The following is a 12,114-nucleotide window of genomic DNA, read 5'->3' as shown; positions in this document are numbered from 1 at the left end:
TTGGCTGTCGGTGTGCTTATTAAGTATGTCGAAATAACATAGAAGCTGAAATGCTGTTTGCCGAGAACATTTTTACAACGTTTGGAAAGACACGATGACCGATTTTTCTCAGATCAGCATTCCAAGTGGGAAATTTTGTGAAAATTTTATAAGCAAGAGCAGATATTCGTTTTTAGAGTTATACTCTCTTTTACTATAAACTTTTATTCAGCATACCTATATAACTACAAGTATCTATATTTAATTTGTTAGCTACGAAATCTGAGACCGATGCAAACGTTACAGGATGAAGGAAAAAAATGGTTTTCATGACGACAAAATTGGATATCATAAATAAATATAAAGAAGGCGCCTGTAAAGTTAATATTGCCAAAAAGATGGTCGTAACCAACCAACAATTTCAACTATTATTAAATACAAGAAATCCATTAAAGCAAGCAGATCAAGCCCAGGGATGAGCTTACGACTGACGACTTGAAGGAGTTGGAGACCATGCATGGGATCAGCATGCAATAGGAGCAACAACTCTGTGGTGGCAGAGCAGTAGAAGAGACAGAAAACCTACATCGGCAGAAATTAAGGAAGCTATAAGTTGGTATGAAAACCTTATTAGGTTCATTGAAGAAAAATATCCAGAAATGGTTTTCACAGGTCGTGTTATGAACAATGTTAAGGAAATGCGCACGAGCTATTTTAGAGAAATTTTGGGGAGTCGGCAGAAACAGAACTCATTGATGATAAGAGTGAATCTAACAAAAAAGCTAGAGATAAAATCACACTTGAAAAAGTGCTATTAGATTAAGTTTTTTTTAATTCAAGTGTTTAATTTACTGATGTGGACTGGTACATCAGAACAATACTGTACAACGCATGTATAATGTATATCATCGTTTATCCTTTTTGCGGTTTCATGTTTTTCAAATTTTATTCATCACATTTTATGTTTTATTTTATTTCATGTTAAGTCATGTTTTATTTATTTTATGTTATGTTTTATTTTATTTCAAATTCAATCATGTTTTGCAGGCATGCCTGTTTTCTACTATGAAATACAAATCATCGTATGAATGTAACTCGTATATAACTAGCTACTCAAGATAGTTGACACATCTACATTACCTTCTAGAACTTGCTAAAGCCCTGCCCTCTAGAGTAAAAATACCTACAACCTTCTGTATGTATGGTTACATTGATTCTTGTGCACATTTCATACAAGACAAACTACAACCTTCTCTGGAATTTTTAGGGGTTAGCTAGCCAGCAATTATCTGCATTGCACCAGCATTTACAGTCCACCAGCAAGAATCATCCTCATTAAGTGATCAAGTAGGCTATCTTCTATATTGCACCAAGGCTGCTTTTGAAGAATTGCATCGCTTAGCCTTTCTTGTCGAATTAGGTTGAAAAAGGTTTTAACCAGACACACTAAATGCTGAATGGTGAAAGTGATAAAAATTTAGTAATAAAAAGTAGAAATTCAGTAAAATAGTTAAAAATACAAACTAAAACTTAGCTTCAAGTGTGTGTTTAGTAACATAAACTTATTTGAAGTGAATTAAAAATTTATGTTTTACGTATGCCGTAAAGGTAAGAGCTCCTTACCGTACGTGCTGCATTTGGTACACACATAATTTTGCATTTTATTACAGATAATAACCACTAAATACAATACAGTTCCTGTACGTAACTATAGTTACTAAAGTTAACATACTATTTTGTTACTAATTTTCAATATGTAAAATATTTTTATAAAATTTAGACAATTTTTACCAGGGGATGTTTGCGTTGTATAATTACAATGGTTTCTATACCACTACATACGATTTTTTCATCATACGATGCCAACCCTGGAGCGGATCAACATTGTATTCTGAGGGTGCACTGTATATGTATGTATATACATGTACATTTATATGTGTGCGTAAATACTGTGCATTGTATATGCAAAGGAGAAAAAAGAAAATAATTACATACCAATTTTTTACTCAACTCAAAATTACCGGTTCACTTGTTCAATTATCTTAAGCAACTACCAACATAACAGTATCATCATTAAAACCATGTTAGTCTATCAATGTCAAAACACAACTACAAGTAGCTGCAGGTGAGAGGTTAGCCCACAACAAACGTTCCCGAGAATCTGGGGAGTTTGCCAGCACTCATTTTGTTTTAATGCTGGCATGGTCACCTGTACAACTGTACTTCCTCTGCATGCGCCCTGTAGCCAGATAGTGACAATATAATATACTGTACTGTTACACATCGTACTGAGGCCTTCATTTATTTTTTTTAAAACTAGAAAACGACTATGAATCCTTCGTGAATGAATTTACACATATGTTACCATTATTAAATGAAAATGAAGAAACTCGGGTGGCTATGAAACTCGTGGTTGTTAAAGCTACAAAATAGGAGGGATTACTTTAGTTTGATTTGTATTAGAAACTCAGCAGCTTTAAAATACCATGTTACTCAAAAACAATAAAAAAAATTTTGAAGTGAATACTAAAGACATTTGCAATGTACATTACAAGTGTCATAGTATAAAGTGGTTTGCAAAAAAGTCAATGACAAAAGATTAAATATGTCTTTGACACCTGTTGTGAGTGTCACAGAGCCTCCACTGCAAGGCTGATACTAGGGCTAGCATTTTGTGACACCTCCTAAGAATTTATAAACATATTCACTTTAATTATTAGTATTCTTATGTGGAACAAACATTCTCAACGAGGCAATAAATTTCTTATTTAAACTACTAGACGTGAGTTGCCAGTGAGGTGAATTGACCTATTTTTCTTATTACCCAATCACCTAATCCTCAGTCTACTTCAACCTGTCTGCCTCGCCAAGTAACTAACAAAGATCTCTTCTGCTTAATGTCTCGTGTTGTGCTAAAAAAGTATTTTAAAAAAGTGTGAAATACAAATTTAAATTAAGCTGGCTTACGATTTTGGTTACTAAAAAGAATGGTGAAAAATGTTTATATATATATATAAATAAACTATATGACTTATTACAAAATATTTGATTCAAGAACCAAATAAATGCTCTCCAACCTTTCTAAAAAGATTTTGATTGTAATAAACCAAGATGACTAAATTTCTAAGGGGTTCTTACGTTGTCTGTCAGAATTGATTTGGTTTTCCTGTCATCTTTTTTCAATGTTTCAACTTTGATCAAGTTTTGCCAAGTTTAATCCTAAAACAGCAGCCTTGGCAGTATAACTTGAAACAACAAACCAAATGAAAAAAATACATATAATTTCTGCTAAGATATTTTGAAATTTGACTTGAGTAGCTTCTAAAGGAAGATGTGAACCAGCATTGCCATCGCGTTATCTAAGCTTTCAAAGACCTATACAGGTTCATGCGCATGAGGATATAGATGTCTCTATGTTGTAGAATTACGCAAAAAGAATGGCGTTACGTAACACTTGGGCCAACCCTGAAATATTGCGAGACTTTCTTCCTGAAGGTTTTCGTTCTAAGCTAGTGTTTGTGATTGGCTGGCCGAAGAGCAATGAATCCCTCCAGTCTAGCATCAGCTATGAAGCAGAGACGTATGAAGATATTATACAAGCCAACTTTATAGACCATTATAGAAATAATACATATAAAGCTATATATAATATGAAGTAAGTGTAAACCCCAGGATTCTTTGCGTCGTTAAAGCTTTAAAGCATTGTTAAAATGGTGTCGTCAGACGGTTCATTAGAAATCACAAATACCATACTCAGGAAGGATGCCCTATTTGAAAAATTTTCACCAGATTAAAATTCCTCAAAAATTCAATAAAATCAGTACTCTTTGAGTATGTAGCTTGAACTCAACTTTATTGATATTAACAAGTTTTTTGTGCATAGAAGTCCATTGCCATATGTATTACAACAACTCTCTATGTATGGTATGCTTTTAAACATTTGAGACCAGCACAACAGTCCTTCTTACACCCAAGTAATTATGCTGTTTTTTATCATCACCCGAGCTGCTATAACTATCACTTTTTTCACTGTATTCAGAGTCTTCAGTGTTTAAGGCGCTATTATCATCTCAATTATTATCATATTGATCAGTCAATAGATCTTTGACCACCGCCAGGTCAAAGAAAGTTTTAGATTTTTGTTTAGAATGTTGAGTTGCGCATTGGCTTGTTCTCTTCCACCCATTTTTAGTAGGGGTCGTATTTCTGTATTTTAGTAGGGGTCATATTTCTGTATTTTAGTAGGGGTCGTATTTCTGTATTTTAGTAGGGGTCGTATTTCTGTATTTTAGTAGGGGTCATATTTCTGTATTTTAGTAGGGGTCATATTTCTGTTTTTAGTAGGGGTCGTATTTCTGTATTTTAGTAGGGGTCGTATTTCTGTATTTTAGTAGGGGTCGTATTTCTGTATTTTAGTAGGGGTCGTATTTCTGTATTTTAGTAGGGGTCGTATTTCTGTATTTTAGTAAGGGTCATATTTCTGTATTTTAGTAGGGGTCATATTTCTGTATTTTAGTAGGGGTCGTATTTCTGTATTTTAGTAGGGGTCGTATTTCTGTATTTTAGTAGGGATCATATTTCTGTATTTTAGTAGGGGTCATATTTCTGTTTTTAGTAGGGGTCGTATTTCTGTTTTTAGTAGGGGTCGTATTTCTGTATTTTAGTAGGGGTCGTATTTCTGTATTTTAGTAGGGGTCGTATTTCTGTATTTTAGTAGGGGTCATATTTCTGTATTTTAGTAGGGGTCATATTTCTGTATTTTAGTAAGGGTCATATTTCTGTATTTTAGTAGGGGTCATATTTCTGTATTTTAGTAGGGGTCGTATTTCTGTATTTTAGTAGGGGTCGTATTTCTGTATTTTAGTAGGGGTCGTATTTCTGTATTTTAGTAGGGGTCATATTTCTGTATTTTAGTAGGGGTCGTATTTCTGTATTTTAGTAGGGGTCATATTTCTGTATTTTAGTAGGGGTCATATTTCTGTATTTTAGTAGGGGTCATATTTCTGTATTTTAGTCGAGGTCATATTTCTGTATTTTAGTAGGGGTCATATTTCTGTATTTTAGTAGGGGTCGTATTTCTGTATTTTAGTAGGGGTCATATTTCTGTACTTTAGTAGGGGTCGTATTTCTGTATTTTAGTAGGGGTCATATTTCTGTATTTTAGTAGGGGTCATATTTCTGTATTTTAGTAGGGGTCATATTTCTGTATTTTAGTCGAGGTCATATTTCTGTATTTTAGTAGGGGTCATATTTCTGTATTTTAGTAGGGGTCATATTTCTGTATTTTAGCTTATAGCATGACGTACTACATCTTCAGAGTATCATTTCATGTCATATGCTCATTAATAACTTATTTCCCACAATACTTGGGAGCTATTAACATTGATAATCTTCTTCTGTGTTACAACTTAAAGTGACAACTTTATCGAACTCTGCCAAAAACAACATCAATGTCGTCTACTCACCGCAACGATAAAATGCATTTATGTCATTTCTCCAGTAAAAGGTTAAATTCTGTTGAAATTTCTATGAGTTCATGGAGAAACTTAAAGCCTGGTTCACATATACATCGCAAAGCACCGGCGGTAATATCGCGCAGCAAAACACTTGCGATGCTCGGCGCAGTTTAATGTAGAGATGCCCCGATTCTAACTTCACCAACCGATTCAGATACCGATCCGATATACCGATTCTTATAGAAAAATAATCCGATTCAGATACCGATTCAGATCTTTTGTGTTGCATAGATAATCATTAATTTTATTATGCAAATATAAATTTAATGCAAAGAAAATATAAATATTGATGCATTTATTTGTTTGTAGGCTATTTATGGAAAAAGATATACATGTATATTAAATTCACATACTGACATACCGTGCATCTAGTAACAAGTTTCTTGTAATCTGCTATTAATAATGGTAATTACTGTTAGCGGTACATCTTTCTCTGTGATAATGAAGTCTGTCTTCTACTGCTGAACGAACTGATGCACCGGTACAAGTTTAGAACAAATAAACGTTTATCTAAATCACCGTTAGTGATTCAATTATCTCAGCGAGACGTCCTTAGCTTCCATCACTAGCGATGTATCCAGTCGTACTGAAGAAGGATTAGCTTGCAACAGATGATGGAGGACAGGCTAAATACCGATAAGCCACTCAGGTTATTTTATGCGATGCAAACGATACATCATATCATCAGGATCAAGAGAGATACGTAAATAACTTTATGCATTGACTGCTCAAATTACTTTCGTAATGCAAGTACATAGAAATGTTACACCGCACGCACGCATTCTTGTTTCCATCATGGGTCTCTTGTTCGTGATTGGCTGCAATAAATCATATCGCTGTAATTGGGAAATACTGCACTTGTTGATTACGTCCTGTCTGAAGCCAAAATATTCCTCGGCTGTGTTGACGTTTATCAGGCTATAGACATGAAATAGATTGTGTGACAGGCTTGGAATTCATTAGGTGAAAGTAAGGAACTTGCAGCTGATGATTTTTGATTAGTGCAGCAGGCTAAAATACGGTTTTCTGCTAAATAGTTGATCTGCAAAAAGTATCTGAAGTTTCCGATTTTTCAAGAAAATATCGGCCGATACCGATTCCGATACTTAACACCCATATCGGCACCGATACCGATTCCGATATTGAAATCGGGGCAACTCTAGTTTAATGTTCACATAATAGCCACATCGTTAATAATATCGTAAACATAATTGCGTAACCAAATAAAATGTTCGCTCGCCATGCCGTTCTTATAATGGTGACCTTTACCCGTACAGTGCATTTCGGGAAGGTTTTGCCTGCGGCCGTTTGCGAAATTTGAACAGTGCTAAACTATTGCGATGCCGCCGGCAACTACCGGCGATCCTCGGCGGTCCTCGGCGCATACGTTCCCATTTCATCGCTAATAGCCTGCGGTGTGTCGCCGGTGCTTTGCGACGTATATGGGAACCCGGCTTTAGGGAGCTATCTTTAATTTTCTTTTTATGCAATTTTAGTTTACCAAATAAAGACCTCAACGGAAGAACGATCAATGTCACAATGGTTCAAACTGGAGATATAGCCATTTTAAAGTTTACAAACTTGAACATTGATCAGTTTTGCAAAGAGCTAGTTTATTCTAAGTAGGGGTATCTCAAAACCTGGATCATTTTTGCTGAAATTTTGTCACAGATACTAAACTTTGTGGCCAGAATTGTCTAATGGAAGATAAACCTAGTATTTTGAGAAAATGTGACATTGATCGTTCTTCCGTTAAGGTTTTCAAATGCATTACAGATTAAATCCTTTAAAATAATTATTTAAACTTAATTTGTTGATGTTGCTCAAAAAGTCGTTTGATGCTTAAATTTTGTGAAAATCAACTCGGTATCCGCTTTCAAAGTATAAAAGCTCTTGAAGAGTAAATTTAAAAGAGATTGTGAAGAGAAGTCTCCCTCAAAAAATATTCTTCTGTCTTGAAAAAAATCATGTTAAATTCATGCCAGAAACTTGTGCAAAAAGAAAATTGTTTGAACTCAGAAAGGATTTTTTTCATCACAAATAATATAAACAATTTTAATTCATTGTAATACTAGAAATCAATTTGTAAAACATTTACATTGTCTTACACTATAATCACCACATTAAAAAAACTTGCCAAAAGCACATAGAGTTTCCCATAAATACTCTATTGATAGAGAAAGATAGACTGAAAGACGCAATTTCATATCTGTAGAAAGTTGCACTTCAGCCTCGTTTTTCCACATTCTTGTATAAAATAAAAGGGTTTAGAAACGACTTGTATGTTTCATTCTAATGAAAGTGAAATAAATTGCACTCTAAAAGTAAAATATCTTCAGTAATTCATGAGCCATAATGAAGGCATCGACGGACCAGTTTGTGACAGTTTATCAGCACTGCATATTAAAGAATAATTTGGGTTAAAGTAGTTAGTTGTTCTACATTTATGCTCAAAAGTAATTTTATGATTACCATAAATAAGATAAAATATAATTCAACTCTTCACTAACAGTAATAGGCGGAGTGATTGTTTAGGCTAAAACCTATCTAGGATCTCAAATTTTTCTTAACTACTAATTTGCTTCAAGGTGTTGCTTGTCAAATGTTTTTGTTTGAAATTAATTTTTTATATATATAATACGAAATGCTTTAGGAGAATAAGTTATGTGTGAAATAAAACATATCGAGTGAAATATTGGAATTATCTTAATCATAACCAAACTAATACAGTATTATAGAAATAAAACTTATAAGTATTTTTTTAAAGCCAAAAATTTCGATTAAAAAAAAATAAAAAAATTTGTTATATATTTATATTTTTGGTTTTAACTGCATACACAATCATTTCAGTCATAAACAATTTTAACCTCGCCGTACTGAGAGTGGTGGTTTATAAGACACATAAGCAGCCACATAGCAATACAATATACCGATGGAATGAATATTTACTGTGCTAAACACCTCCTAAGAGGCTTAATCTTTAACCTGTCAATTTTGAAATGCTAGCTATCTGGAGATACATTATTCACTCTGAAACTCTCTCAGTAGGCAGTTGTCTTCTCCTGCAATACTAAATGTAATGACTAAGGGTGTGACAATTTCATTAAGTGTTTGGTTCTACGGGTACACACTATGAGATTAGTTTAAAGGTCTATATTACCAAATTTTACCATCTTTTCGAAAGTCAGTGAGCCTGGCAACAGGTTCCAAAAATTTGTTTGTAAAGTAATGAAATGTCTTCCATAAACAGCTAATAAGGTAATGAACTTGACAATTTTTATACAGACGGTGTAAAAATGTAAAAGTACTGAGTTGGTGTTTTGCAGATGGATATCTAGTCGAGGAGGCTGCTCAAAAGTTAAACTAATTATAAAATCCGATGACGATGTAATGTTCAATGTCAAAAAAATGTCTCTTTTTTGGAAGAAATTATTGGCGGATGCAGAATCAGAGTTGCAACCAGAAAAACCATTTATAGGAGGTGAGTAGTAGATACTACTAGGTATTTGATAAGATAGAGGTGAGTAGTAGATACTATTAGGTATTTGATAAGATATAGGTGAGTATTAGATACTACTAGGTATTTAATAAGATATAGGTAAGTAGTAGATACTACTAGGTATTTAATAAGATATAGGTGAGTAGTAGATACTACTAGGTATTTAATAAGATATAGGTGAGTAGTAGATACTACTAGGTATTTAATAAGATATAGGTGAGTAGTAGATACTACTAGGTATTTAATAAGATATGGGTGAGTATTAGATACTACTAAGTATTTAATAAGATATAGGTGAGTAGTAGATACTACTAGGTATTTAACAAGGTATAGGTAAGTAGTAGATACTATTAGATTTTTGGAGAAAATTTTAAAAGATGACAACACTAGGTTTTTGTTGCTCTTGTCAAGTACTCTACTATTTCCCCTCTATTACTTTGTTAGCTTTCATTTGCAGCAGTTTTGCTCAAGGCAGTTTATCGACATTGGATAATCAGATGGCTTTTTTTAGAAATGAAACAAGGAAAATGTGTAAGGATTAGAAAAAATTCAAATAATCACTATTGCTTATTTCAGGAAATCTGTTTGGTGGTGGGCCACGGCGGAATCCAAAAGATAAATGGTATATATCTGTTGAACAGTTCAAGTATGATGAATATCCTCCATGGTTTCAAGGCATGGTTTATTTCTTAACACCTTGCGTCGCCCGACAAATTTATGAGCTGTCATTCACCTCTCCATATCTCTTTACAGGTAGGATAGAACAATTAGCCAAAGGAATCATTTTTTATTGTGCAAGTCAAATAATGTTCAAGTCATGTAGTTTTGGTTTTGTTAAATTCCAATGAGATTTGCCAGAAAATTAGAATTTTTTGTTATGCTATACAAAGCATGTGTTAGTCAACCATAAATTAGCATAATTCTATTGGCTACGATTGGAATAGATATTTAGTCTAAATAATGTGAACAATAAAACTACAATCACAGCAAATATAGGTTATAATGAGATGCATCACTCATATGGATTACATATCTGGAGCTGTTTGTTGGCAGAGCTTTTTTTAGATTTTTTAATTTAAGTTAGCCAGCAGTAGTTGTCAGCAGTAGTTGTCAGCAGTAGTTGTCAGCAGGAATTGACAGCAGGAATTGTCAGCAGTAGTTGTCAGCAGTAGTTGTCAGCAGCAGTTGTCAGCAGTAGTTGTCAGCAATAGGTATTAACAGTAGTTATCAGCAGTAGTTGTCAGCAGAAGTTGTCAGCGGTAGTTGTCAGCAATAGTTATCAACAGTAGTTGTCAGTAGTAGTTATCAACAGTAGTTGTCAGCAGTAGTTGTCGGCAGTAGTTGTCAGCAGATGTCAGCAGTAGTCGTCAGCAGTAGTTGTCAGCGGTAGTTGTCAGCAATAGGTATCAACAGTAGTTATCAGCAGTAGTCGTCAGCAGTAGTTGTCAGCGGTAGTTGTCAGCAATAGTTATCAACAGTAGTTGTCAGCAATAGGTATCAACAGTAGTTGTCAGCAGTAGTTGTCAGCAGTAGTTATCAAAGCGTTCTTGGATCAATTCTTGCATTTATCTGCTGTAACTTAAAATATGTTGTTAGACTCGGTTTTGTGTTTTCTCATGAGAGAGTACAAATGTGTGACTATTTGTTTTATTTTCAGATGATGTCTACATAGGAATCGTCTCAGATCGAGTGGAAAACATTCGTCGAATCAATTTAGTCACATTTTACAATAATGCTTTTTCAAGCTTAGTTAAAAATATGAACAGCTGGGTTCACAAACCTGCGGTTTTCTATCACAATGCTAAAATACGAGACATGTATAAACTTTGGCATTTGACATGTTCTACAGGTTCCTGCTCCAATAGTATGTCACCCTTTTTTGAGATATCCGGTTGAAGTATTTAGTGACATCTGCAATGAGTTCATATCAAATTGAAGAGCCGCGTTTGTTCATTTTCGTAAATATTTCATAAAAAAATATTTTTTAGGCTTCAAAAACAGCTGAATTAAAAAAGTTTTTTGATTCTAATTTTTTTTCACGGTTTGGCATTCACCTTGTATTATCATCTTATGGTTACATAAAAGCAAAATTTCCTACAACGGTTTTGAGTTCATTCCACAAAATATAATAGTTTTCTGTTCTAGATAGAGTGATAGCGTCATAGTGTTTTTAACTAAGACTAATTAAGCTTTTTAAAAAACGTTTCAGTGAATAATGTAAATAAATTCACATCAACGAACAACTCTGAAAGTTTTTAATCATTCAGATAAATAAAAAACGATTTACTGAAACAAGAAATTTGTGGAGTTTTTTCCCTTTTAAAAAGCAAATTGTCACTGTTGATCAAGGAGCCACCATAGAGTATGCTTGTAAAAATCGCTATCAAAGCGAACTTCCTGCTTTACACAATTAGGAGAAGTGTACACATGTTCATTTCATTCTTCTAAATTTTTGGTTACCTCTATCATTCCGCTGCCATACTTTCGTTCGTTAGTTTTAGTGTACCATTCGGCAGACGCAGAGTTTTAAAATGATATGAATACATTGCTGCAGTAATGAAATAATTTCTGTATTAGTTTCTGCCCAATTCACATCTATTTTCATACTTGTAAGTTTTAATATTTTATTAAGTTGTGTTAGATCTCATTTTCTGATTCATCTATTTTTTGAAAAATCATGTTAATTTTGACTAGTTCAACTGCTCAATTAGTGTTTTGAGTGAGCTTGTATAGTCCGAGCTCATGTATATACTCTTTCACTCTACTGTATTTGAACAATATACATCTAGAAATAACACGAACCTATGCAAGTTATTGTCAATAAAAGAATGTCTGAAACCTATTTGTTGCAACAAATTTAAGCCAAGTTTACGGTAATCATTCAGCTGAAAGTCTGAAGCAAACTGGAGAAGTATCAAGTAAGTGTTGACGCCGGCTGTTTTTTATTTCTAAGGAAAGTTTGATATTTTAGTTTCACATTTTTGTAATCAGCATGCTAGTAAACAAAGAACAGGTTTTAAAATGAAACCCGAAATTCACGGAATGAAAATAGTTCCACTTGGATTATCAACTCTGTTGTTTTCAAATAATATATCATCATTTTGAATAAGTGTTGTTTGA

The 12,114-nt window shown here is 33.7% G+C and overlaps 1 protein-coding gene across 1 annotated transcript in view; it reads left to right on the top strand.

The window, feature by feature from the left end:
* Nucleotides 1-11,784, top strand: part of LOC137406316 (beta-1,3-galactosyltransferase 1-like) — a 38,623-nt gene extending 26,839 nt beyond the window's left edge. Inside the window, exons 4-7 of the mRNA XM_068092877.1 lie at nucleotides 3,402-3,634; nucleotides 8,822-8,976; nucleotides 9,571-9,747; nucleotides 10,652-11,784. Of these exons, the coding sequence (XP_067948978.1) occupies nucleotides 3,402-3,634; nucleotides 8,822-8,976; nucleotides 9,571-9,747; nucleotides 10,652-10,890 (804 nt within the window). The 3' untranslated portion in view covers nucleotides 10,891-11,784. The remainder of the gene's footprint in view (nucleotides 1-3,401; nucleotides 3,635-8,821; nucleotides 8,977-9,570; nucleotides 9,748-10,651) is intronic.
* Nucleotides 11,785-12,114: the final 330 nt, after the last annotated feature.

This window comes from Watersipora subatra, chromosome 10, assembly GCF_963576615.1.
Source record: "Watersipora subatra chromosome 10, tzWatSuba1.1, whole genome shotgun sequence".
In the NCBI taxonomy this organism is placed as follows: Eukaryota; Metazoa; Bryozoa; class Gymnolaemata; order Cheilostomatida; family Watersiporidae; genus Watersipora; species Watersipora subatra.
This window is presented reverse-complemented; position numbering and strand designations above follow the sequence as displayed.